We start from the raw sequence: 27986 nt of genomic DNA on the forward strand, positions 1-27986 counted from the left end.
GGATCTCTTGTAAAGAATGAAGTAGTTGCTTTAATTTCATCTACGCTGATCCACCATCCTGTGCACACACAGGACGTGGCCTTGGAAGGCGATACAAGGCAATGCGCTCCTGACCTCCATCAGCATCTTTTATACAAGTAATAAAAAAATTTTTTTTGATGTCGAGATATTGCCATACAGTCGGGAAAGCTGTGGGGGACTTGGTTTAGTTCCTGGCTGCAAAGCAGGAACTTCGTTTTCTCATGAGGCACCCTGCTTGTTATGAGTCACAGCTTCAAGCAGCAATCGTAGCCGCTTGGGATTTTTGGCCATTTGGGTTTTTTAGCTTCTATAAGCAGAGTGCTATACTCCAGTCCCTAGTTTTATGCTGTGAGCCTGGTTTTAGTTCCCTATCTCACATGAAAACATGTAAGACTGTTCTCCACAGAGGCCAAGTTCCTGCTGCCACATCTCTGCTACTGGGTCCATTTCCCTGCAGCCCTATGGCGTTTTCCCCACACCGTGTATGTACTCTGTGACTGCTCTGTAAAAATATCCATCTCCTTTTAGACCTGAGCCTTGGCTTTTTGGTATTGTCCTTTAATATATTATTAGCATTAGTGTATAATTTTATCAGAAAGGGTGTGGAAGCATGATATGTTGTGAAGACATCGCCCACCATTTCTTGTTATATTATTATCATACTTTAAGTTCTGGGATACATGGGCAGAACGTGTAGATTTGTTACGTAGGTATACATGTGCCACGGTGGTTTGCTGCACCCATCAGCCCGTCATCTATGTTAGGCACCATGGAGGTACCATGATCACTCTTAGTCCTGCACATAGATATTTGCAAACCAATTAGATGATAAATAAGTGGTATGGTGGAGGGAGGGGAGAAGCATGTTTGACAATTTAAACACACTATTAAAGGCAACAAAACAAAAATGGAAAATGCTTCATAAAATTACCTGGAAGAGTAAGTTAAAAATTGAAGTGATGCCACATAGTTTTATAAGTCGTTACTTTTTTCCAAAAAGTAACCAGAACAAAAGCTCTGCTATACTTAATCCTCATCCATTTAAACTTTGCCATGAGTTTGCTTTACTGTTCACTTTACTATGAAGATAATTTTTCATATTCTTGATACTGTGAATTTTTAACGATGCCTTCAAGACATTTCTCACTCCCACTTGCTCATATTTTTGGTCATAAAAGATATAGTATACATGGCTTCAAATTAAGTCTTTTTCTATAGCATGGATCTGGATTTTTGTTTTTAGCCAATGTGATGATGTTTTTATCACTCATCTCTTATGGCAAAACAAAGGATGAGTTGACAAAGAAAAGGAGTGGAGGGCAAGAGGCCACCCCTGAGGTATTAGAATAGTCTGACATAAATGTTCCCATCCACTCCACAGAGGCTCTCGGAGCCCTCTCTGTGGCCAGGGTCTGAGGCAGGGAAAGTAAGGATAATCATGGCAAGTTCCTGTCATGAGGACCTCATGGTCCTGTAACCTGGGAAGGAGTTTACAGTACTCTGTGTCACCTCAGATCAATTACACTCTCTTAAAATTATGAAACATTATCATCACTGGGACATGTCATGTGGGAGGAAATGTTACCTAAAAAACAAAACAACAACAACAACACAAAGCATGCAATGGGCTGAAATGTGTGCCCCCAAAATTCATATGTTGAAGCCTAACCCCTGGTACCTTGGAATGTGATTGTATTTGGAGATAGAGCCTTTCAGGAGGTAATTAAGGCTAACTGAGGCCATAAAGCTGAGATTATAATCCAGTCTGACTGGGTTCTTATGAGTAGAAGTGACACCAGGACTATGCATGCAGGGCAAAGCCATCAGCAAGCCAAGAAGAGAGGCCTCAGGGGACAGCAGCCCTGCCGACACCTTGATCTTGGACTTCCTAGCTTCCAGAACTGTGAGAAATCTCTGTTGTATAAGCCCCCCAGTCTATGGTATTTTGTCATGGCAGCCTGGGCTAACTCATACACCATGTCTTTGCTATCTTAATTTTGTATTTTCCTCTCTGGTCTTTTGTCCGTGCTTTTGTTCACATTTTTGTTTATAGTTACACACATAATGTTCATGCCATTTTGATCTCTGACTCTCAATCTGAGCCCTGCTACATACAGATTGGGAGGAGATGGGGGTGTTGGCCATGGTGCTGCCAGGTCTCCATGGGGTGCTGTGCAGACCTGTCCCAGAGGTGCAGCCTCACCTTACCAACCTCACCATGCTGGCAGAGAAAAGCCAGATGGATGTGGAAAGAAGCACTGTTGCATTCTTTCAAGATGAAGTGATGTTTGTCTCTGTCACTTGGCTGCTAACTTGCAAGGGAAAGATACTGGTGGATATTTGTTTTTTCATCATATTGTTCAACCAAGTGCCCAGCACAGTGCCTGGCAGTCACACTTACTAAGTGATTGAGTGGCCCATTCTCTTCCTGAATGCCAGGTTTGCTTGGGGAATTAAATTGTAAACAGAAGATGGCGTAGTGAGCGTGAAATTAGCAAGGTTGGCATTAGCAAGCTGTTACAAGTGATAAGAGAGCTCTACTCTGTTTTCTGACAATTTGCCAATTAAAAAAGAATAATCAACACATCTGGAAGTAATTTAGCATGTTATGCATTTTATGGCTTCAGCTATTTAAAAAAAAATTTAAGAAAGTTATAATACTATTAACTTAACCTGTGTCCCATTCTGTAATTTTGAACAATTGCTTGCACCCTATAAACAGTTGGGTCTATTTCTGGGCTCCTTAGAGTGTTCTTTCTAAATTCATTTTTACACTTTCTATCATTGTGTTTTGATTGATTTTGCTTTGTAGTATATTCTAGATCTGATTGGGTCATACTGATTTTTTCTACTGAGTTTCTGTTTCATAATATATTTCCTTGCGTACGTATTTTGACAAATTTTGGAATTCTTTTGTTATGCATTTAAAAAATCTTGTTGAATATTTATATTAAACAAAATATCAAAATTGTTGGTTTTCAGCTAGGTTAAAATAAAATGAATAACCTTGACTCCTGGCAGAGGAATAGAGATAATGGTACTTAGAAAAGTAGTAGAACATGAGGAATAAGCTTTATAGGAAACCAAGAAGATAGCAAGAGAATAGCACCTATATAAAAATTAAGACAGATCTCTGCATTCCCAGTAAGCAGAGCAATTCATCCTTATTACAGATTGTCTTTTCCTCAATTTTGAGTGAAAAAAGGACAATCAGAATAAAGGACAGAGTAGATAATAATCACTTCGTGCTATAGCGACAACACGATCTTATCAGTTTTTTTCTCCCCCCCGAGATGGAGTTTCACTCTTGTTGACCAGGCTAGAGTGCAAAGCAACAGTGCAAACTCAGCTCACTGCAACCTCCGCCTCCCAGGTTTTAGCGATTCTCCTGCCTCACCCTCCTGAGTAGCTGGGATTACAGTTGCCCACCACCACACCCAGCTTATTTTTTGTATTTTTCGTACAGACAGGGTTTCACTTTGTTGGCCAGGCTGGTCTCGAACTCCCAACCTCAGGTGATCCACCCACCTCGGCCTCCCAAAGTGCTGGGATTACAGGCGTGAGCCACCACGCCCATCCAATCAGTTTTTAAAATACACCTTAAGTCAGTCTTGAGAACACAGAATTACCTAGTGTTTAAAAATGCAGACTCCAAAGCCACATGGCCTGAGTTGGAGTCAGATCTGCTATTTGTTTGCTGAACCCCAGTTTACCCAAAACGGGTTAATAATTGTGCCTACCTCATAGGGTTGCTGGGAGAATAAATGGATATACATAAAGGACTTCAGTAGTACCTGGCCAACAAATATTAGTTACATTAAGGAGATTTTGTGTTACGGAGGCACTTTTTAATTTTGGAGAGACCAGCTTTCCTGTATTTGTTTGTTTTCCCAAATCTGAAAGTCTGCCCTGTACAGGTTTGCATGGACACCGTGGCCCAGTACGGCTGCATTCCCTATCTGACCTGCACCATTCTCAGGGAAATGCTTCTGAGCTTTTGCTCCTGTCTTCTTTATCGTACTCTGACAGCCATCCCGTGGCCTCCTTAGCTGGATTTCATTAAAATTCAGTCTCTTGATACAGTCTTTGCTGGATGTAAGAGGGGATGGCTACCAATTGAGCCTTAGCAACCTGATTAAGACTGTCTCTGGGCTGGAATGTTCTAAGTTCTCTAAAATTACTGTTGATAAAGTTTCTCTCCATGTCTACCCACTTCCTTATGCCCTGTTCCTCTCCATCCCATCTTACCAGCATGGGAGCTCAGCCAAGCCTCCTGTGGCTTTCTGCAGTCGGTCACTGAGATGATTCTTCATTTTTCAGGTGCAAGCTCTCTGCTGTCGTCCTGAGTGCCCGCTCCCAGGCCCTCTGTATGAGTGACGCTTTGGTCTGCCATGGAACCTGGCCCTGCTCTGGCCTGGCTCCTGCTCCTGAGCCTGTTGGCGGATTGTCTAAAAGCTGCTCAGTCCCGAGACTTCACAGTGAAAGACATTATCTACCTCCACCCTTCAAGTAAGACTGTTCTCTTTGCTGCAGAAATATCACTTTATCTCAAATGAGAAGTGGTTCCAAAACCAGCCAGGAGAAGGCATCCTTCAGTATAGTGAAAACCTCTGGTGATTTAATTAGGGGGGCACGGCAATTTACAAAAGATGTTTTATGCTTTACCCTCACCTTTTCACAAGAAGATTTTTGGTGGTGGTAAGGCAAATGATTGGGCTTGTTTTCTCTGTTCCCTACACAATCACTCTGATTCTGAACACTCTTCCCCTTGTACTCATGCCGGTCCTAAGTCAGCTGTTAAAGTGAACCACCATATCCCAGAAGGAGGATTGTTTGTAAAAGATCAGTCCTTTATAGGTGAGATAATAGCTGGTCTTCCTCTCTGTGCATCTAATTCTCAATTTCAGCATAATGTCCTCCCACAGCTTTCAATGCCCTCTGCCTCCTTTTGGTTTCCTATATTTAAGAATTATCTAGGAAATGCATAATAACATAGATGCCCAGATCCCTGCCCCAGAGTTTCTGATTTGCATGTATCTCAGGCTGTACCTGTGGATTTTTGCTTTCAGCAAGAACTTCGAGTACTTCTGCTGCAGATATTCTAAGGATCACACTTTAGGAAACACAGCAGTTTGACTTCCTCTTTCGTTCTCTATCTTTGTATTTATTGTGTCTGTTTGTATGAATCGTCTTCTCTATTGCCCCTGTTGAGGTGAGAGCTGGTTGTTTTGGTGTATTCTGACCTTCAGCTTTTGCCCCAAGGTGCATGACTCTTGAAATTCTCTGCTCAACACATATAGTTTGAGTGTCCACTATGTGTCAAGGATTGTGATAGGCTTGAAAGCATAAAGGCAAATCAAACACAGTGCTTGCTTTTGAGGATCGCATAGTCTACAAAGTGAAGGCAGCCATGTGGACTCCTTCAATCCACGTGGTTGGAATATTTAATGTCTGCATGTTCTGGGTTAGCTGAGAGGTGGTATGCAGAATGCCCTGGGGCTTGGAGTCCACCCACTAGGGTCAGCAACTAGCTTGGCTACTTTGTGGCCTTTTGACTTAAAATAAATTCCCTGTCATTGTGAAGATTAAATTTAAAACGTGTATGAAGCACTTAGCACTGAGTGTGAGACGTAGGAAATGCTCAATCAATGTTAGGAGAGTTCTTTGTGTTAATTTTGTCTTTTCTAAAGTGATAAAGTAATATAGTACATACTCTGTAGCATTATTTTATGGAACAGAAATAATATCTGTAAATCACTAGGCCTATACCACACCAGCAATCAAATGGTTGTTTACATTGTTGCTTTTATTATCATTGGTTTAGTAAACTGGGGGTGCTGAGAATACACTGCTCCAGTGTTGTATAACTCCCATACACTTTTAATAGGCAGCAGATAATTTCTTTAGATTTCTGTTGTCTCTGTACCCTCTTACCAGTATAGTCTGGTGCCCACTGGTTAATCATATGGAAGACTTATATGACTGCTTGTTTCATGGGGCTTTTTATTTTAATAATATGCATGAAGAGAAGGTGCTTTCATATTTGTTCTGTTTTCTAGATTGCATTTTGCTGTTTTCTCCAACCAGGCATGCTACTTTATTAGACTTGGTGAATCAAAAACCTAGGTTTCTGTCTCTTAGGGTTGATTGCCAGAGTTTTCAACTTCTGTGTGATTCTTTCTCAACTTCAGTGACAGACTCAGTAGTAACTGGGCTGCAGAAAAGGTCCACACTGGACCTACACGGAGGCTGTGATTGTACACACAGAGTGGGAAGGAGAATTAAGGTGATTGGATTTAACAACACACACACCACTTCTGCCTCAGTAGTGTAGTGGGTCAGTGCCCTGTGTGGTGGGCCTCCATTTGGAAAGTCAATTTCAGAAGGAGGTCTTGAAGGCTGAGTCTTGCAAGCCAAGGGAAATCACTTCTGCTCTTGAAAAATTGATGGAAAAGTTCTGCTCATATGACCAATGTTAATTAAATAAAGCCATGGCCTGATTAGAAGAAACTCGCCATATGTAAAGAATTAGTAGGGCTTCCTCTTCCCCTCACTGGCCTGAGGTGATCTGTAAAAATGGTTCACTATAAACTTGACCTGGAAAACCAAATCATGCAAATCCGGGTTCAGATCTTCATGTTCACTTTAAGAACGCCTGTGAAAGTGCCCAGGCCATCAAGTGTATGCTTGTGCAAAAAGCTACTAAGTTGTCTGAAAGATGTCATTTTACAAAACTAATGTCTACCATTCTAACATTACAATGGTGGAGTTGGTAGGTGGGCCCAGGCCAAACAGTGAGGCTGAACACAGGATCAGTGGCCTGAAAAGAGTGCCAATTTTTTGCCGCCCATGCTTAAAAACACAGAGAGTCATGCTGTACTTAAGGGTTTAGATGTAGATTTCCTGGTCGTTGAGCCTATCCAGGTGAGCAAGGGATCCAAGATGCATGGCTGAACTTACTTAAAGAGCCGTACGTGAGCTCCCCCTGTCACATCGAGGTGACCCTTACTGAAAAGAATCAAATTGTTCCTAAACCAGAAGAGGAGGTTGCAGAGAAGAAAAAGATATCCCGGAAGAAACTGAAGAAACAAAAACATATGGCATAGGAATAAATGCAGCATAAAACAAATACAAATAAAAGTAAAAGAAAAAAGAATTGGTGAGGTTTTCTGATATGATTTTGAGATATGGAGAAGGACAGAAGTTGTTCCTAGGCCGGGCGCGGTGGCTCAAGCCTGTAATCCCAGCACTTTGGGAGGCCGAGACGGGTGGATCACGAGGTCAGGAGATCGAGACCATCCTGGCTAACACGATGAAACCCCGTCTCTACTAAAAAATACAAAAAACTAGCCGGGCGATGTGGCGGACGCCTGTAGTCCCAGCTACTCGGGAGGCTGAGGTGGGAGAATGGCGTGAACCTGGGAGGCGGAGCTTGCAGTGAGCTGAGATCCGGCCACTGCACTCCAGCCTGGGCGACAGAGCGAGACTCCATCTCAAAAAAAAAAAAAAAAAAAAAAAAAAAAGAAGTTGTTCCTAAGGGAGATTATAAGTAGATGATTCACCAGCAGATCAGGGTCCAAGTTCTCGTTATGAGTCTCCCTCCATAACTTATGATGGGAATACTGTATAAATTCTTGTTAGAGTGAAGTTACTATGAATGGCTCCTACTTGGCAGGAACTTTGTTTATTCTGTCAATTTATTTTTATTTTTATTTTTATTTTTTGAGACAGAGTCTCGCTCTGTCGTCCAGATTGGAGTGCAGTGGTGCGATCTCGGCTCACTGCAAGCTCCGCCTCCTGGGTTCACGCCATTCTCCTGCCTCAGCCTTCCAGGTAGCTGGGACTATAGGCAACCACAACCACACCCGGCTAATTCTTTTTTTTTTTTTTTTTTTTTTTTTTTTTGTAGTTTTAGTAGAGACGGGTTTCACCGTGTTAGCCAGGATGGTCTTGATCTCCTGACCTCGTGATCCTCCCACCTCGGCCTCCCAAAGTGCTGGGATTACAGGTGTGAGCCACCATGCCCGGCCTGTTCTGTCCACTTTTAAATCAGCATTAACTTCTAATTTCTTTGAATTATTTTAGAAGTTTGTGGTGTGTGTGTTTTCACACTTTGATTTTTTAAATGGCATGGTTCTCTGTCCTTGAGCAACAGACCGTAGTAAGATGTAGTCTCTACAAATAAGCAGGTATCTGTTGAACATAGACGGTAAAAAATATATGAGGGAAGTCTGGGATTAGTTTGATTTTGAATTATTTATGTAGTCACCTCACTTTGTAGATGAAGGCACAAACAGGGTTCTTCTGTGAGTGAGCCACATTTCATTAATGTTACAATGTGTAACATGAAGCTCAGAACCTGCTGAAGGAGGAATACAGTGATGCTGGAGGCATGAGAACACACACACATTTTCCGTACCAGACAAACAGAAGCTAGTTTCTCCTCATTCCAATGCCCAGAACAGCCATCACTGACAATAACTGGGGAGAGATTGGAACCCAGGCTGGGAAAATTCAGCCTCCCATGACTAATCTTTTTTGCTCCCTGGTTTCTTAATCTTTGAAGTTTCTGAACATTTAAAAGAAAGAAACTTCATGGCTTTCAAATCTGAAGCACTGTCGTCAATAATGTTCTTTTCTATAATCCTTGTGTCATTTGTTGTTGTTTTCTTTGCTTGTGTTTATGTGAAAAATGAATTTCTTCCCAGCCTATGATTAAAATACCAAATCAAATAAAAACTTTCAAAACAAGAGTTAGTATTAAGAGAAATGGAGCTGCTTATTTGGTAGTCAGACATCACAAGAGATAGCAGAATTTAATATACTAAGTGGCTGCAACCTATTCTTGGCCTCTGTTTCTTTCCTTAGAATAGAAGGAAACCTTTCCTAAGAATATCCAATTTTCCTCTGGTTGCATGTTTTGAATCTTTCCTTAATCATGTGCACCAAAGAGCTGTATTCCTGTGGGGGCTTGTTTGTGCCCACGTAGAGAGCCAGATAAGTTTGTTCAGACTATATTACGTAAATCTTGGAGAATAAGGGGACTTTCTGGGAAGGTACCAGATAATGTATTTATTTCTGTTAGAAATATGTCCCTATTAAAATTGTACTCACAATATTTTGTTGCCAAGTGGACTGAGAAAAAAACATTTATTAGATTTCTAGAATTTTTATATTTGCATCCAGTTTTCAGAAACAATGGAAGTTAATTTGGTAAGAATCAAAAAATGTTTGGATGCGTTACACATCAGCGTACCTTTCAAAACAAAAGTCTATTCTCACCATGGTTTTGGTAACTGAAGGCCTTTGTCTAGGCAAAAGTTCCAAGAGGTGGAAACAAAGACTAAATCTTTTCTGATACCGTACAAATGAATTATGGTCGGTTGAACTATGGCTGACCATGAGAGTTAATGGACAGATTATTTTACAGGAAGTAACTGGGCACTTTGGCGTTTCTTTTTTTCTTTACAATCACCTTCCCTTAAGGGACCAAGGACTTATGCCCTGAAATACAGAGTACTGAGCTTATTAACTCTGTGATCAAGAGCCAAATTAGATTCATTCACAGCTGGGGCCACAACAATTTGAAACTCCGCTTGCTCTGCAATGCTTTGAAGTAACAAAGAAGCAAATAGCACATCTCTTAGGAACCTCTTTCCGTCCTTTAAAAAAAAAAAAAAAAAACCTCTTTATCAGATGCAGTGTCAGTTAGCAAGTTACTGGAGATAGTGATAGTTGTTCATCTGTAGACCTCATTTTTGGCAAAATATCTCAAGAGGGAAGAATTTAACCATTTACTTGGTATTATACCTTAATTATCCACTTAAAGCAGTATGTTTGCAGAGATTTGTCATTAATCAGGGTGTGATTATTCACTAATTGGTATTACCTGCCAAGATGTCAATAAAAGTTCCTACAAGCAAATATTAAACTGTAACCATTGAGACTGTGCACAGATAATGGAACTGTAGATTCTAAAAGAAAATTCACCCAAAATGAGATAATTTGGTTAACTGTCAGTGATACATGCTGATAAACTCAGAGATAAATGAATTTAAGCAAAGCTTCATTTTGCTGCCATAGTATTATAGTCCCCATTCCTGTTTAAATTTCAGTATACTTTGGGTTAATTTCAGAATCCAGGCCTGCTTATGTAAGAAATAAGTGTTTGATTTAGTATGTCACTTGTCTCACAAAAGATCATTTTGAAAAGTCTATTAAGTAATTCAAATTTGGGAGCACTACAACTTACTAAGGTTAGGGTCTCAATAAGTTTGTTCTTGGAGTAGTTGGATTGCCAGTCTTCATTCAGAATTCTTAATTTATCTCTTTGATGGGAAAATTTCCAGGAATAACTAATTCAATATTCCATCCAAAAATTTTACTGGCTGCAGAGACAGAACAGATAAAATTTGATGCCCCAGTGAATTAATCATGCAAACTGAAGTGGTACGGGTAGCTTGCAGCCATAAACCTTGGTGAATATGATGATCATTTTTTTGAGAAATGCTGTTCTTTGACAAATGCTTTATATCTTTTTTTTTTCCAAAATGTCTACTTTGATCATTCCACTTCAAATTTTACAAGCTATTTTAAAGTCCAATCTTGAAAGTTGTTTATGTATTGAGTATTTTAAACTTGATAGGGAAACTATTTTTTAATGTATCCAATCAGGACAATTTCCTAAAATATTTTATATGATTAGTTAAAATATCTGCAAGAGTATTACATGACTTTGGTGTTTGAGAACCTGTTTTGTTTTTGATATTTTAATTCTTCAGACATGTACAGGAATACCTTAGAGATTATTGCAGGATCAGTTCCACACCACCACAACAAAACAACCACAATAAAGCAAGTTATGCAAATTTTTTGGTCTCCTTGTGCATATAAAAGTTACATTTACATTATACCATAGTCTATTAAGTGTGGAATAGCATTATGTCTAAAAAACAACGTGCATATCTTTTTTCCTTTTTTTTTTTTTTTGTTTTTTTTTTTGTTTTTTTTTTGTTTTTGTTTTTTGAGGCAGGGTTTGGTTCTGTAGCCCAGGTTGGAGTGCAGTAGTGCAATCTCGGTTTACTGCAACCACTGCCACCTGGGCTCAAGTGATCCTCCCACCTCAGCCTCCTGAGTAGCTGGGACCACAGGTGTTCACCACCACGCCTGGCTAATTTTTGTATTTTTAGTAGAGACAGGATTTCTCCGTGTTACTCAGACTGGTCTCAAACTTGTGAGCCCAAGCTATCCACCTGACTCGGCCTCCCAAAGTGCTGAGATTGCATTGTTGGCCACCATGTTCCGCTAACAATGTATGTATCTTAATTTAAAAAGACTTTATTGCTAAAAATGCTAAGGATCATCTGAGCCTTTTGCTGGTGGAGTATCTTGCCTTGATATTGATGGCTGTTGAATGATCAGGGTGGTGGTTGCTGAAGGCTGGGGCAGCTGTGGCAATTTTTAAAAATAAGACAACAACGAAGTTTACCATATCAGCTTATTCTGCCCTTCACAAAAGATTTCTCAGTAGCATGTGATGCTGTTTGACAGCATTCTACTCACAGCAGAACTTCTTTCAAAATTGGAATGAATCCTATCAAAACCCTGCCACTGCTTTATCAACAGTTCTATCATGTTCTAAATCCTTTTTTGTCATTTCAACAATGTTCACAGCATCTTCACCAGGAGTAGATTCCATCTCAAGAAACTGCTTTTTTTGCTCATTCATAAGAAGCCAACTCCTCATTCATTTAACTTCTATCATAAGATTGCAGCAATTCAGTCGCTTTTTCAGGCTCCACTTCTAATTCTAGTTCTCTTGCTGTGTACACCACATCTGCAGTTACTTTCTCTACTGAAATCAAAGTCATCTGTGATGGTTGGAATCACGTATTTCCAAACTGCTGTTAATGTTGATATTTTGACCTCCTGTGAATCACAAATGTTCTTAATGGTACCTAGATGATTAATCCTTTCTATAAGGTTTTTAAATTTACTTTGCTCAGATTCATCAGCGGAATCATGATCTATGGCAGCTATAGGCTTACAGATATATTTCTTAAATAATAAAACTTGAAACTCAAAACGACTTCTTGATTCATCAGCTGCAGAAGGGGTGTTGGGTTCACAGGCATGAAAACAGCATTAATTTTCTTGTAGATCTCCATCAGAGCGCTTGAGTGACCAGTCGTATTGCCAATAAGCAGTAGTATTTTGAAAGAAATATTTTTTTCTGAGCAGTAGATCTCAACAGTGGGCTTACAATATTGAGTGGACCATTCTGTAAATAAATGTGCTGTCATCCAGGCTTTGTTGTTCCATTTATAGTGCACAGATAGAGTAGATTTCACATAATTCTTAAAGTCTCAAGGATTTTAAGAATGATAAATTAGCATTGGCTTCATTTTAAAAGTCACCAGCTGTATTAACATCTAACAAAAGAATCAACCTGTCCTTTGAAGCCAGGCATTGAGTTTTCCTCTCTAGCTATGAAAGTCCTAGGTGTCTTCTTCCAATATAAGGCTGTTTTGTCTACACTGAAAATCTTTTCAGTGCCATCATCTTCAGTGATCTTAACTAGATTTTCTGGATAACTTGCTGCAACTTCTTCATTAGCACTTTCCATGTTACCTTATGATTTTATGTTATGGAAATAGATTTTTTCCTTAGACTATATGAACCATTCTCTGCTAGCTGCAGACTTTTCTTCTGCACCTTCTTCATGTCTCTGAGCCTTTATAGAACTAATGACAGTTAGGACCTTGCCTTGGATTAGGCCTTGGTTTAAGGGAATGCTGTGGCTGGTATGATCTTCTATCCAGACCACTCAAACTTTCTCTGTATCAGCAAAAAGCCTGTTCTACATTCTTAACATTCATGTATTCATTAAAGTAGCATTTTAAACTTCCTTCAAGAACCTTTCCTTTACATTTACAACTTGGCTAACTGGTACAAGAGGCCTAGCTTTCAGCCTATCTCAGCTTTCAACATGCCTTCCTCACCAATCTTAATCATATCTAGGTTTTGATTTAAAGTGAAAATTGTATTACTCTTCCTTTCACCTGAACACTTAGAGGCATTTGTAGGGTTACTAACTGGCCTAATTTCAGTATTGTTGTATCTCAGGAAATATGGAGGTCTGGGGCAGGGAAAGAGGGAGAGAGGGAGATGGAAGAATAGCAGGTTGATGGAGCAGTCAAAACATACACATTTATTCAGTTCACTATTTTATGTGGGTGCAGTTTGTGGTGCCCCCAAACAATTATAATAGTATTTCAGAGATTACTGATCACAAGTCACCATACAGACACAAAAGTAATGAAAAAGTTTGGCATATTTCAAGCATTCCCGAAATGTGACACAGACATGAAATGAGCACATGCAATTGGAAAATGACACCAATAGACTTGCTTAATGCGGGTTGCCACAAAACTTCAATTTGTAAAAATACAGTATCTGCAAAGTGTGCTAAAATGAATTGTGATACAACAAGGTATACCTGTCCTTAGCTAAATAGAACCTTTCAATTCAAGTGTAACCCATTTTTCTATAGGTGGGTAATGTGAAGATATAAAAAGTAGTTTACAAAATACTTCTCTTTATCACAATTATATGACATTTTCCCCCTATTAAAATTTCCTCATGAAAATGGAGTGGTTGGATGGCTGTGTCTAAGCTGCTTTCCATCATTTTGTAAAATGATCTATGCACTTTTTCTGTCATTCTGTTTACGAATTTGAGTTACTATGTGAGAGACTTAGAGCATGCAAATGGGCCCATAAAAAGTTCTGATTACTTGTCTTTTAGACTGCTTATGACTTTTGATTATGATACATTATTTGATATTGTCACAGTCAGGTCTGTGAAGTAATGCAAGCATGTGCATAGATGGGCAGCTATTCTTGGCAAGGTGAAAATCAAAGTGATATCTGGTCCATCGTTCTGGCCTTAAGCTGCTGCCTTCTCCTTCATTTATTTTTGATAACATATCTAATTGGTTCCATGTGGGCAGAGCAATTTACCCTGAGATGATTATTTCCGCCAGTGGGATATGCAGGCTCAGCCATCTGCGAGGGAGAACAGTTGGCTCCTGCAGATGAAGTGTTTGAGTGTTTGCAGCTTTCAAATAGGCCAGGTAATTTTACAAATTAAACAACACAAGTTTTGTTTATGAAAGGCAAAACTCTAAGTAGTGAAGCAAGCAAATGATTAGAGCTAAGAAGCAATTAAATGCACATCAGTGGTAAGGACAAAGAACAGCTGGGCCTGACATTCTTCGGTGATCCTCATCTTTTTGTGGAGGGAAGGTCCTGGGTGCCCCTGACAATCTCCAGAACTCGAATCTCATGTGACCCCTCCCCACCTGAGCTTATAGGTAAAGAATAAAAGCCCTTGGAGGTTGGTTCCTTCTGAAGGCAGGAAGAAGAAACTCACCAGTGGGAGCGGTGGGAAGAGTTAAGTGGGGTTTCCTGGAATGGCCTAGTCCTCAGGCTAGACCTGGTAGCCTCTGGTGCCTTATCCCCACGTCCCCTCAGCATCCGGCTTCTATGGACATGGGTCCAAAACACACCTGAAGAGGGTCACCTCTGCATGGGCAGCATATATTTGAGCAATGAAGACTCTTCTCTTAGCTAAGGCTCACCATCTCCAGGGATTCATAACGACATCAGGTCTGACTAGATAAAAATTTTACAGTGTGCCAGAGAAATTGCCACTTTTATAGATTGAAATGCTTAAACATCAGGAAATTTCGTGATGATTCAACCCAATATTTTTATTTGCATGTTGACATCTGTGTATAATTTGACATGAGTAAGTTATTAGAAATCCAGAGAATGCCTTTTTAATTAAAATTTTTATTGAGATAATTTTACAGTCGTATGCAATTTCAGGACATAGTACAGTGATGCTGAGTGTGGTAGTTCATGCCTGTAATGCCAGCAGTTTGGGAGGCCGAGGCTGGAAAATCCCTTGAGGCCAGGAGTTCGAGAAATAATACAGTGAGATCCCATGTACTCCTTATAGTTTGTCCCAGTGGTGACATTTTGAAAAACTGTAGCATAGGCCGGGTGTGGTGATTCATACCTGTAATCCCAGCACTTTTGGAGGCCGAGGTGGGTGGATCACCTGAAGTCAGGAGTTCAAGACCAGCCTGGCCAACATGGTAAAACTCCGTCTCTACTAAAAATACAAAATTAGCCGGGTATGGTGGCACATGCCTGTAATCCCAGCTACTTGGGAGGCTGAGGCAGGAGAATTGCTTGAACCCGGGAGATGGAGGTTGCCATGAGCCGAGATTATGCCACTGCACTCCAGCCTGGGCAACGAGAGTGAAACCCAAAAGAAAAAAAAAAAAACTATAGCATAATATCACAACCAATATACTAATATCAATACAGTCAATCTACCAATGTCATTCTGATTTCCCCGATTTTACTCTGTGTGTGTATGTTTAGTTCTACCTAATTTTGTCGTGTGTAGGTTTGTGTATCCTCCACCACAGTCGAGACACTGAAGACTTTCAGTAGCACAAGGGTTCCTCCTGCTGGCCTCAAACCCACCTCTCTCCCCACCTGTCCACACCTACTCCCATCTTTGCCATCCCTAACCCCTGACAACCACTAATCATTTCAAAAATGTCATATAAATGGAATCATGCAATATATAACCTTTTGGGATGGGCTTTATTCACTCCAAGTAATTTCCTGGAAACTCACCCAAGTTGTTGAAAGTAGTAACAGTTCATTCGTTTTTATTGCTGACTAATGTTCCATAGTATGGATGTCCAACAGTTTGTTTAGCCATTCACCCACTGAAGAACATCGAGGATATTTCCAGTTTTAGGCTATGACAAATAAAGTTGCTGTTGACATTTGTGTACAGATTTTTGCATGAATACAAATGTTCATTTCTCAGGGATAAATGCCCAAGAGTAAAGTTGCTGGGTCATATGGTAGTTGAATGTTTAAGAAACTGCTAAGTTGTCTTGAGAATCCTTTCTTTAAAATGAAGAAAACATCAAACTTCACAGGATTCTGTGCCTTGTCTAAAAATTAATCTTTTCTCTTAATCCTTTTTTTTTTTTAGCCACACCATATCCTGGTGGATTTAAATGTTTCACCTGTGAAAAGGCAGCAGACAATTATGAGTGCAACCGATGGGCTCCAGACATCTACTGCCCTCGAGGTAAACTCTCAGTAGACTGATTGGGATCCCCTGGGCTGTCTGTGAGTGAACAGCCCTTTTGATTTTGGTGCATGTATAAAGAGAGGCATGCTTGCAATCTCAGCTGCTCCTCTTTTCTAACGCTATTAGATCTTTTGTACCTCACCAGTAACATATCAGAGATTCTCAGAGACATAAACTGAGCCATAGGATTGTTTCCTTTCTCATGAAATATTTTTGGTACTCCACAGGAGGTGATACCTTCCCCTGTACCCCCAGGTCCAGTGAAATGTAGGACAAGACAACAGCCAGTCTGTCTGCCACTCTTTGAGGCATTAGTCAGTGCATAGTAACCTCTTTGATGTAATGTATGAATTGATGTTCATATAAAGATTCCATTGATTACATATCTTGCCAGAGACTTTCACGCAGTCTCTAAAATTTAGAATTCTAAATGTCATCATTGCACAAATAAAATCCCTTGAGATTTTTAAACTAGTAAGTTTTTTTTTGAAGGATGAGATGAACACTGAACTGAAGCATGGAATTTTGACCCAAAGGCTCATTTCAAAATAAAGAAATACCCATTATATTCATGTCTCTTTTATCCTATAAAAAATAGATGATTATATTTGGCTACAGAGTCACTGTTAACTGGCTATTTTACTTTGGAGGAAAGTGTATTTGGTGGGGGTAGAGATGATGAGGACAGGGAATTTTACTGACAAATGTTTGAGTGAGTAGTTAGATGGGTTTCACTGCTGATCTAATTCAGTTGTTAAAATGGCTTGGACACAACACCACCAAATCCATTATTTTTCAACATAACACGGGAATTATACAAGAGTTCTCATATTCAGCCCAGTGAGTGGTATTCTGCTTCTCATGGAGGATTGGAAATTGAGAGAGCATGAAAACCAAAATTAAAGGAAACGTCAACTATCCAAGCTAGTACTCTTTAACCCAGGAACCTCCACCTAGGGTGTGCAGTAGAAACACCTGTGAAACTTTTCGAAGAAATCACTGAAAGCTTTGCCCTGCCTAGACCAGTGGTTTTCAAGCTTCAGCAGCATCATCATTTTCCAGAGGGCTTATTAAAACATAGATTTCTGCTCCCACACCCTTCTACACCTACATTTTTGATTCAGTAGGTCTGACATAGGGCCTGAGAATTTGTATTTCTAAAGGGTTGTCAGGTAATGAGTTAAGAATCACAGCTGTACACAAATTGAACCAGCATTTTGGAGATTAGGGCCCTGTATTGGTACTTTAAATATTGCAGTTGATTCTAATGAAAAGTCAGGGGCAAGAACCACAGGGAGCTCCTGTACATAAGAGAAATGTAGTGTTGTCATTTCTAGACTCTTCTTGTTTACTTTTAGGTAGAGATGATAATGGGGTCTACAGGACAGAAAAAAACATGGAAGCACTAAAGATTGGCTTAACTGAAAACTAGATATCCAGCCATCTGAGTAATCAAAAATAAGTTTTATTGCCGCCTATAGTCACTGTTCATTTCCAAATGGGCCAGTATTTTCTAACATTACCCACTGTGGAATGACCATTGCTAATAGATCTGGTTAAACCACTGCTTCTCAAACTTGGCTGTCTATTGAAATTACTTGGTAAACTTTCAAAAACTCTAACACCTAGATTTATTCCCAGCGATTCATATTAAATGGTCCAGCTAGGCATAAGGATTTTTAAAAGCCCTCCAGATAGTTCTAATATGCAACTAAATTTGAGAACCATTATGAACAGTGACTTTAGGCAAAACCAAGATGATTTGCTTTGTATATGTAGTTGTGTTTGGGCGGCTCCTGTGGCGATAAAGCTAGCTGACTTGCTTTTGAAGCTGGTACCCCGTTGGTTAGAGCTAGTGTATGGGAAGGGTGTTTTAGTCCACTTGTGATGCTATCACAAAATGCCTCAGACTGGGTAATATATAACCAATAGAAGTTTATTTCTCACAGTTCTTGAGGCTGGGAAGTCCCAGATCAAGGTGCCGGCAGGTTCTAGAAGGGCATCGTCTCTCTGCTTTCAAGGTGACACCTTGTTGCTGCATCCTCTGGAGGGGAGGAACACTGTGCCCTCACATGACAGAAGACAAAAGCGGGGGAAGGGAACAGACCCACTCCCTCAAGCCCTTTTATAAGGGCCCTAATCCCATTCATGAGGGCTCCATGCTCATGACTTAATCACTCCTTAAACACCCCGCCTCTTAATATCCTCACATTGGTGATTAAGTTGCATATGAACTTTGGGGGGCACATTCAGACCATAGCAAAATGTGACTGTGCTTCTTCTGGTACTGACTGAGCTTTGAGGTAACCTTAGTGGAGATAATGCAGAGGAAAAAGGAATGTGAACTGGTATTCTGTGTAGGCTCTGGGCCACGTTTGATGGTACACAAGTATATCCCTGTCGAAAAGAAAAAACAAGGGACCAGAAACACTGCTTGAATGCCTCTCAGAGAAAAGAGGAAGTTCCATCTTGATGCTTTCTTTTGAGGTCATAATCTATCATTTCAAAGTCCAGATACCTAAAGGTATTGCAGAGTGGTCTCTACACAATTTATCCTTTTCTCTTTTTTCCCCTCTACTTTATCTTTTTGTCCTTCAATTTAAAGGGATAAATAGAAAGTCATGCACTGAGGTTCAAAATACAAAACAACCATGCTAGGCCCCTTGGGGAATTACAAATTGAAAGATAGGAATCTGGTTTCTTCCTTCAGGGATCAGGCAGTTTAGTTGGGCCGATAGGATCTGAACATATCAGATGTCAGAATTAGCAGGACAAAGGTAAGTGCCAAGTGGAATCTGGCATTAAGCGCTGTGGGAGTTTACAGGAAGAAGAGCTACTGGGGACTGAGGTGGCCAGCGAAAGCATCACGTGCTGGGAAGATTGCAGTAGCTCAACAACTTGGAACTGGAGGTCCAGCATTGAAGAGAACATGTCTTCCAGGAGCTCACTCAGAGCAAAGGTGTTAGAGACAAGACTCCCCGGGTGTGCTCAGTGGATAGGGAGAGACCTGACCTGGGAGTAGCAACTAGTTTGTATGAGAGGATTATGAACCCAAAATAGTGGAGCCAGGTGATTTTTGTAGGGCCTTGAGCATCAGGTAAGGAGTGGGAACTTAAAGCTGTAACCTGAGGAGGGGTGAGGCCACACTCAGCTTCCTGTTAGGCCAGCCCTATTTCCCATGAGTCTTCTGCTCTTCAGGTTTTCTTCAGATTTTTCTAACAATGGAAATAATGCCATTTTATTAATAAAATAGAAAATGTATTTCACTAGTAGCTAACTCTAGATTTTTCTGTTAGTAGTCTGAAGCAGCTCTAGGACTACCAATGGGCTTAGGAAGGGCAACTGAGATATGGAAATTCTAAGACATTCCTGGTTTTTTGGTTTGTTTTGTAACATAGTTAACTAGGTTTAAATTATCACCTGATGTGAAAATAATTTGTTGAAAAAATCATCTCACCTAAGTATTCAATCTTATATACACGGAATAAGTGCACACCCCAAATTGCTTAGGGGATTCACTGAATGTCATGCATTTTCTAAAGCTGACCTCAGTCACATGCATGTGCATAGAGACATAGTGTATCTTAGCAATTGACATTCAGGGATTCAGACTTGTTTTGAGTTATTGTTTGGCCAAGTAAGTGTCAGGAAAGCTTCCTCCTGACTGGAATCACTCTTTTGGCAGTGGCGGCATCAGCTGGACACACCTGTAGCTAACTCAGGTTCCCTGTCCCTCTTCTCTTCAGAAGATGTGTGATATAAGTGCGTTCTCCTCCATTACATTATTTGTGCCTCTGGTGCTTCCAGATTCATAGTACCATACTTCCTTCCCAGAAATGGGAACTTAAGATGCTCTCCGTAACTGACTCTGGTTGCTTTACTTGCTTGGCTTCCATTTCATCTTTGGTCTCTGAGCACTTCCTTTGCAACAACTTTAATTTCATCAGCTATTCATAAATCTGTCCAATTTTTCTTGACTTTGTGAGCCAGAATGGAAAAGGATCTTGAAATCATATTATGTGAGGGGCCAGTTGAAGGAACTGATGATCTAAAACAAGAGTGTTATGTGCTTGGATCTACATTTGCCCATGACTTCTCTGTGCTGCAAGATGAAAAGGTCCTAGAGAGATGGACTGTATAAATGGTTATTAAAAGTCTGTGGAATTAAATGTGAAGTCAAAGACATTACAGTGTTTAAAAAGGCCTGTTTTGTGGAGGATACCTAAGCCAAAGACATTATGTTCCTTCTTAATTATGGAGTACAGATGCCTCCCTCTAAGGCAAAATCTCCATTTGAAAGTATTGCTGATATATAATCAGGAAAAGGAAATTTTTGAGTTAGAGGACACATACTCTTTTGGCTCCAGCTTCTATGCTCTTCACTGTTTTTCTGTAAAAGTAAAGAAAAAGCTGGACATATCCCTTGATAGCTTTTTCCAGATCAGTTGCCTGATGGTTCTTGCTACAAGCAAGAAATGTAAATGTGATCCTCAGCTCAACTGAGGACAAGACCATGGTTACAAATTTTCAGGAACGATTTCTTTATTACTGACTCTTTACAGACATAGCCCAGGCTGAAACAGACAACCTTTGTGTTTGACTTAACCTAAGGGTGGAATTTTCTTCCTTTTAGGCAATTTTACAGTTAGAATATAGCCCTCCAATTTTTTTTCATTTATACAGGAGTCTCTGTTCTCTCTCTGAATCCCATGGGGACCCAGCACCTTGCAATTTATTATGGCTTATCTTTTAACATTGTTCTTTCCCTAGGAGAAAGAAATCAGTACCTTATCCAGTGTTGGCCCTTGACACTTTCCTTTTGGGAGAATTCATTTGTACATTTACAAAAAGTGTTGGTTACATTTTATCCAACACTTCTGGCTGCTTTGTAATAAGATGTTTTCAGATGATGTCTCTTATCATATTATTGTCATATTGCTCAGTGAAAGTCTTAGACTTCCTCCTTTTTAAAAGTAATTTTAAAGTAAAGTTGAACATACATACTGCAAAGTGAAGAGATTATAAGTGCACAATTTGTGAATTTTTGCAAAGTGAACATGCCGTGTTTTCATCCATAGCAATAGAACCCCAGAGGCTGCTGGGGTGCCCCAGTCATTATACTCCATCCCCAAAGGTAACAATGTTGAGACTACTATCACTGAGCATCATATAAGTAGAGTTGTATAGAATATACTCCTTGCTTTCAGACATTATGTATTGAAATTCCTCTATGATTTTTGAGCAGCACAGTCATGTTTTCTCAGGGATGTGTAGTAGATCATTCTATGAATATACTAAAATTCATCTGTTCCACTATTGAAGGACATTTGGATTGTTTCCAGTTTCTTAATTCTATGAACATTCTTCTGTATCTCTTTCAGTACATGTTTATATGCGTTTCTGCTGGGTCTTTCCCAGAAGTGGGATTGCTAGGCATGGGGTATGTAAGCCTTGCCTTTACTAGATACTGCCTGACTGTTTGCAAAATGACGGTACCACTTATAATCTCACCAGCAGTGCATGCAGGTACTAGTTGCTGCACAATCTTGCCAACACCTAGTATTGACAGAAACAATAGAAGGTAGAAGTTAACCAGATGACATTTTTAAAGTGATGAAAGTAAATAACTGCCATCCTGGAATTCTATGTGGAGACTATCAGTCTCGCTTCTCTGAACCTCCTTTCTCCTGCGGCTGCCCCGCTAGCTCTGATCTCCTGTTTGTGCTCCCAGTCCCCTAGAGACTGATGAAGGTGCTGCCCTACTTCTCTGTCCCTTAGCAGAGCTTTCTGCTTGGTTTCTCAGCCTCTCCACCTGTGCAGTTTTTGAATCAGCAAAAGCCTTGAGGGGGGAACAGGTATAGAATGTCAGGCACCACTCAGGGGGCTTGTCTTTTCTCTGGTACCTTGCTCTTTAAATCCAGTCCACAACGGCAGTCCCGTGCTTTCACACAGATTTTTGTTGTTTACATTTTAATTGACTTTTTAAATTTTGTTCTGTTTCTTGGTAAGACAATGTAAGCCAGTCCATTTCAGCTGGCTTTGTAATTCTCGGAATTAGTCTTAGAACTTTTCCAGCAAGTTTTTACCCTTAAGTTCTATCAGCCTATACAAGGCATTTTTCATACACTGAGAGCATCTAACCTTCTCCAATTCGCAATGTTTTGTCCAAATATTTTTTACAAATCCAGTTGCCTCAACTGGGATGCTTCCATTTGATGGTCTGCCTTATCACTTTTATTCTAACCATTGTTCACCATAAAGTCCTGTCTATCCTCACTACCTTTGCATACCTTCCCAACTGCCTTTTTGGAGTTGGCCTTGGTAATAAGTACATTGCCTCTTGAATTTCAGTGATTAGTTTTAAAAGAAGTTCCTCAAGTGAGAAGTTCATTAAGAAATGTGGAGGAATATTTTTTTAAAAAAGATAGGGAAGTCTCCATTTGGCAGCTTCCTCAAGAGGTGCTGACTTCAGGGTAGAGGAGACCAGCTATGATTTAGTTAGGTTGATAAGCATTTATTTGTTTTTAATTTCTGCCTTGAGGAATTTTTTATTTGGGACAAGAGGAGAAAACACATCTTTTTAAAAGATCTATGGAGAGTAATTGATAAGAGCAGAAAAGCCAAAAGAGCAATCTGGTGCCTGAAAGCAGAGACTGTAGTAATTCCTAATTAGGGTAAGTTTTAAATAATTCAGTTTATCTGCAACTGAATTTGTAGTTCATCCTTTTCTTGAGTCTCTTTTCTTTCATCTTGGGCTCTTTTTTTCTTTTGCTTTCAATTTTACTGAACTTTGAAGTATTTTATATATATATATATAGAATAGTAAATAGCGTGATGGACTTTCACAAATTGAACACTCCATGTAAGCAGCACCCTGATTAAGAAATTGCCCTGCATTTTAGAAGCTCCCTGCATGCCTGTTTCCAGTCACTTTTCCTACCACCAAGCGTCGCAGTTATGGACCGACTTGTGTCCTCCCCACTTTTCCCCCTACCTGCTCTCAAATTCGTATGTTGAAGTCCTAACCTCTAGTACCTCAGAATGAGACTGTATTTGGAAATAGGGTCTTTAAATAGGTAACTAAGTGAGGTCATTCAGGTGGGCCCTGATCCAGTCTGACAAGCATCCTTGTAAGAAGAGATGGGAACAAAGACAGGAACTGAGGGAAGCTGATGTGAAGACACAAGGAAAAGACTGCCCAAAAAGAGAGGACTCAGAAGAACCAGCCTTGGCCAACACCTTGATATTCAATTACTAGCCTCCAGGACTGAGAAAACCTTTGTTTAAGCACTCATTCGATGTTTTTTTTTTTTTATGGTAACCCTGGAAACTAATATAGTTACCCTCCTAATTTCCAGTAGTGTAGGTTAATTTTGCCTCTTACTGGGTTCTTTGTAGAGGTGGAATCATACAGTACAATTCTTTCGTGTTCGACTTCTTTCACTCAATATTATGTGAGATTCATCCATTTCTTTAGATTTAGTTGGAATCCATTCATTCTCATTGTTATGTGAACAGATGCCATCATTTATTCATTCCGACACTAACTGACATTTTTTACACTATGTTTGTATGAATAGTTCTTCTATGCACATTCTAGGACTTACCATTCCTGTTGGATGTATATTGAGGAGTAGAATTTTAGCTTCATAGAATATCCATAGGTTTACTTTTGGTAGTCCTGGCAAATAATTTTGAGAGGTGGTGATAGTATGTGAAAATTGCACTACTGGTAGAAGTGTAGTATTATTTCTCTTTTAAATTTGATGAGACTATTCAAAATACAGCAATGGAAGATACGTTATAGACATCATAGAACTAAATTAAAATGTTTTAATTTGGTTCACCTTTGAATGGAAGAGCTCAGCTAGATATATTCTTCGCACCCATCCATCTCTGCTGGTAATACAGAGTTTATTAGAGATTAAATGCCTGCTATTGTGTGCAAGGCCCTGTGTTATATGTTGGAGGGAATGACACCCACAAGAATGGGCCTGATTCTCAAGATTATAATGTACAACACAACAGTAGATCTCAACCAGGAGCAATTCCCTCTTCCCTGCCCAAAGTATATTTGTCAATGTCTGGAGACATTCTTAGTTGTTATTGTCGGCATGACATTGGCATCTAGTGAGAAGAGGCTGTTGGATGCTGTTAAATGTCATACAATTCACCGAGCAGTGTGCCCAAAACAAAATTAGCCCAAAATATCAAAAGCTGAAAACTTCCATTTCTGGAAAGATGGAGCAGATGTAGTTTTCTATTCCTCCTGCTAAGTACAACAAAAAATTCTGAACATTATTTATTAAGAAACAAACCAAAAACATGAAAAGACTGAAAGGGGTAAAGAAAATGACAGACTAGGGACTTCAAGACTCAAGGAACAACACAGTGCTTAGTTCACTAGGTTTTCTTTCAGTCTCATATATTCTAGACTTGAAGCTGAGGAAGTTAGCATTCTAAAAATGCGATAGGCACTGGGAAAATAAACCTCCAACAAAAGTTTGCTCTTTGGCAAAAGGACTAGGAAGGGGGAAGCCTAGAAAGGTAACTTTTAGACAATAGCTGTTCTACTTCAGCAAAACACTATGGAAAAAATTGTAGCCCCAACCCCATACCAGCAGAGGCTGAATGGAAAGCTTTGACTTCATCCTCAACAGGCTGTAATGAGATGTCCCAACCTTTCTGCTTGGGATTGTATCAGAGAAGGACAAGTAAAGGGGATTTTTATCCCTCCCCACCAAGCAATAACAAGGTCTCTTCCACAGTGTCGATGGAGACTATGTTAGGGAGCCTAGACTTTACCTCCACCAGCAACAACGAGATGCCTCTACTTTCCCCTGACCACAGTTGTGTCAAAGGAGGCTTAATGGAGAGTCAAGACTTCACCTTTCACCACCACCCACTGGCAATGAGGCTACAACACATCTCCCACCCCATGGCATCAGTAGAGGCCACAGGGGAAGCATTAATGAGGCACTCTTGCCACTCTCAAACAGGGAGTGTAAGATCAAGAGTGTCCTAACATAATAACAATATGTTTAGACTTCAATTTAAAAAATCGCTTGTCATACCAGGAAGATCTCAAACTGAATGAAAAATAGCAATCAATAGATACCAACACCAAGATAAATAGGGATGTTAGAATTATCTGGCAAGGGTTTTAAAGCAGCCAGAATAAAAATGTTTCAGTAAGTAATTACAAACACACCTGAAACAAATTTTTAAAATCTCATCAAAGAAATAGAAAATATAAAGGAGAACCAAATGGAAATTGTAGAATTGTAACATAATGTACCTGAAATAATCTCAATAGATGGGCTAAACAGCAGAATGAAAGGAATAAAGGGTAGAATTAGTGAATTTGGAAAATAGAGCACTAAAAGTTATCCAATCTGAACAACATATAGAAAACAGTCTGAGGGGAAATAAACTTCTACAGAGCCTCAGAGATTTATGGAGCTGTAACAAATGTTTTAACACTACATCATCAGAGTTCCAAGAGAACAGTAGAAAGAGGGTGAAGCTGAAAAAAGTACTCAAAGAAACAGCAGCTAAACATTTTTCTAAGAAGCTGAGCAAATCCAAAGAGGATAAAACTAAAGCAATCCACACAAAAACACATAATCAAACTTCTAAAAACAAAAAGTCTTGAAATAGCAAGAGAAAAAGAACATCTGATATGAGAAAAATCAGTTGAATGAAATGTTTTCATCAGAAACTATGGAGACCAGGAGTCAATGGTACAATATTTTTCAACTGTTAAGAAAAAAAAAATATCAGTGCAGAATCTTACATTCAGAGAAAATATCCCTCAGGAATGTGAAGAAATTAAGACATTTTCAAGGGAAGAAAAACTGAGAGAATTTGTCACTAGCAGACCTACCTTAAAAGAATGGCTGAAGGAAGCTCTATATGAAGAAAGGAAATGATAAAAGAAGGAAACTTGAAACATCAGAAAGGGAGAAAAAACTTAGTAAACATACTTTATACTACAATACAGTACAATGGAATGTCCTTATTCTCTTGAGTTTTCTTATGTTTGACAGTTGAAGCAAAAATTATAATGCTGTCTGATGTGGTTCTAATAAATATATTGTAGTGGATTATTTAATATAATTATATTATGGCCAGGCACAATGGCTTATGCCTGTAATCCCAGCATTTTGGGAGACCAAGGCAGGTGGATCACCTGAGGTCAGGAGTTCAGGACCAGCCTGGTCATGTTGGTGAAACCCCATCTCTACTAAAAATACAAAAATTAGCCAGGCGTGGTGGTGGGTATCTGTAGTCCCAGCTACTCAGGAGGATGAGGCAGGAGAATTGCTTGAACCTGGGAGACAGAGGTTACAGTGAGCCAAGATCAGATCACACCACTGTACTCCAGTCTGGGCGACAGAGCAAGACTTTGTTTCAAAAAAAAATTATTACAAACAAGGGAAGGTATTAGGGCATTAAAAGAGGTAAGTTTTTTACACTTCACTGTAATTGGTAAAATTACGATGCCAGCAGAATGTGATAAGTTTTGCATATAATTTAATACCTAAGCAACAATTTTAAAAAGGGATATACTCAAAAGCACTGTGCAGCGATATACTCAAAAGCACTGTAGATAAATCACAATAGAATTCTAAAAAACGTTCATGTAACCCATAGGACTGTAATAAAAAGAAAACAAAAATAAGACAGAAAACAACAAAATTTAAGTCTTACCATATCAATAACTACCTTAAATGTAAATGGCATAAATATACAAAATAAATGAAATGTATTGACAGAATATGTTTAACCATGACCCCAATATATGTCATCTGTAATAAATTTACTTCAAAATAATTATATAAGCAAATTAAAAGCATAGAAAAAGATAATGTGGAAACATCAATCAAAAGACTTCAGTGCAAACAAAATTACCAGAGTCAGAGAGGAACATTATAGCATGATAATAAAAAAAGTCAGTCCACTAAGAAGATACAGCAATCTTAAATACATAAGCATCAAATAACAGAGCTGAAAAATATGTGCAACAGAATAATATAAATGAAAACAGGAATAGATAAATCTGCAATTATGGTTGGAGACTTCAACAGCACTCTTTCAAAAACTGGTAGAATTACAGAAAAAATAAGCAAAGATATGGAATTCAACAACACCATTAACCAACAGAATCTAATTGACATTTACAGAACACTCCATCCAGCAACACCAGAATATACATTGTTTTCAAGTGACCATGGAACACATACCAAAATAAACTATATCCTGGGCCAGAAAGCAAACCTCGACAAACTTTTAAAAATTGAAATCATACAGAGTGTTTTCTGACACACAAAACTAGAGATCAATGACAGTAAAATAAAAGGAAGATCACCAAACGCTTGGAAACTAAACAATGCACATCTAAATAATCCACAGATCAAAGATAAAGTCTTAAGGGAAATTAAAAAGACAATGAATAGTGCTGAGACAGAAATTTATAGCACTATATGCACTCATTTAAAAACAGGAAGATCAACTCCCTAAGCTCACACATCAAGAAGGTAGAAAAAGAAGAGAAAAACCAAAAGTAAAAACAAGTCTAAACAAAAAGCAGGAAATAATTATAAGAATAAAACTCAATGAGAATACATATACTAAAACATTTCATTGTACACCATAAAGACATACAATTTTTTCAGTTAAAATCATTGGAGAAAAACATTAAGGTACTAAGAAAAGGAAAATAAGAGAATAGTATGAACAGCTCAAAAACATAAGTTTGACAGCTTAGATGAAAT

At 39.2% G+C, this 27986-nt stretch overlaps 1 protein-coding gene across 1 annotated transcript in view; it reads left to right on the forward strand.

Moving 5' to 3' along the window:
- Nucleotides 1–27986, forward strand: part of LYPD6 (LY6/PLAUR domain containing 6) — a 142173-nt gene that overhangs the window by 101723 nt on the left and 12464 nt on the right. Inside the window, exons 2-3 of the mRNA XM_007964949.3 lie at nt 4342–4530; nt 16108–16206. Of these exons, the coding sequence (XP_007963140.1) occupies nt 4413–4530; nt 16108–16206 (217 nt within the window). The 5' untranslated portion in view covers nt 4342–4412. The remainder of the gene's footprint in view (nt 1–4341; nt 4531–16107; nt 16207–27986) is intronic.

This window comes from Chlorocebus sabaeus, chromosome 10 (assembly GCF_047675955.1).
Source record: "Chlorocebus sabaeus isolate Y175 chromosome 10, mChlSab1.0.hap1, whole genome shotgun sequence".
In the NCBI taxonomy this organism is placed as follows: Eukaryota; Metazoa; Chordata; class Mammalia; order Primates; family Cercopithecidae; genus Chlorocebus; species Chlorocebus sabaeus.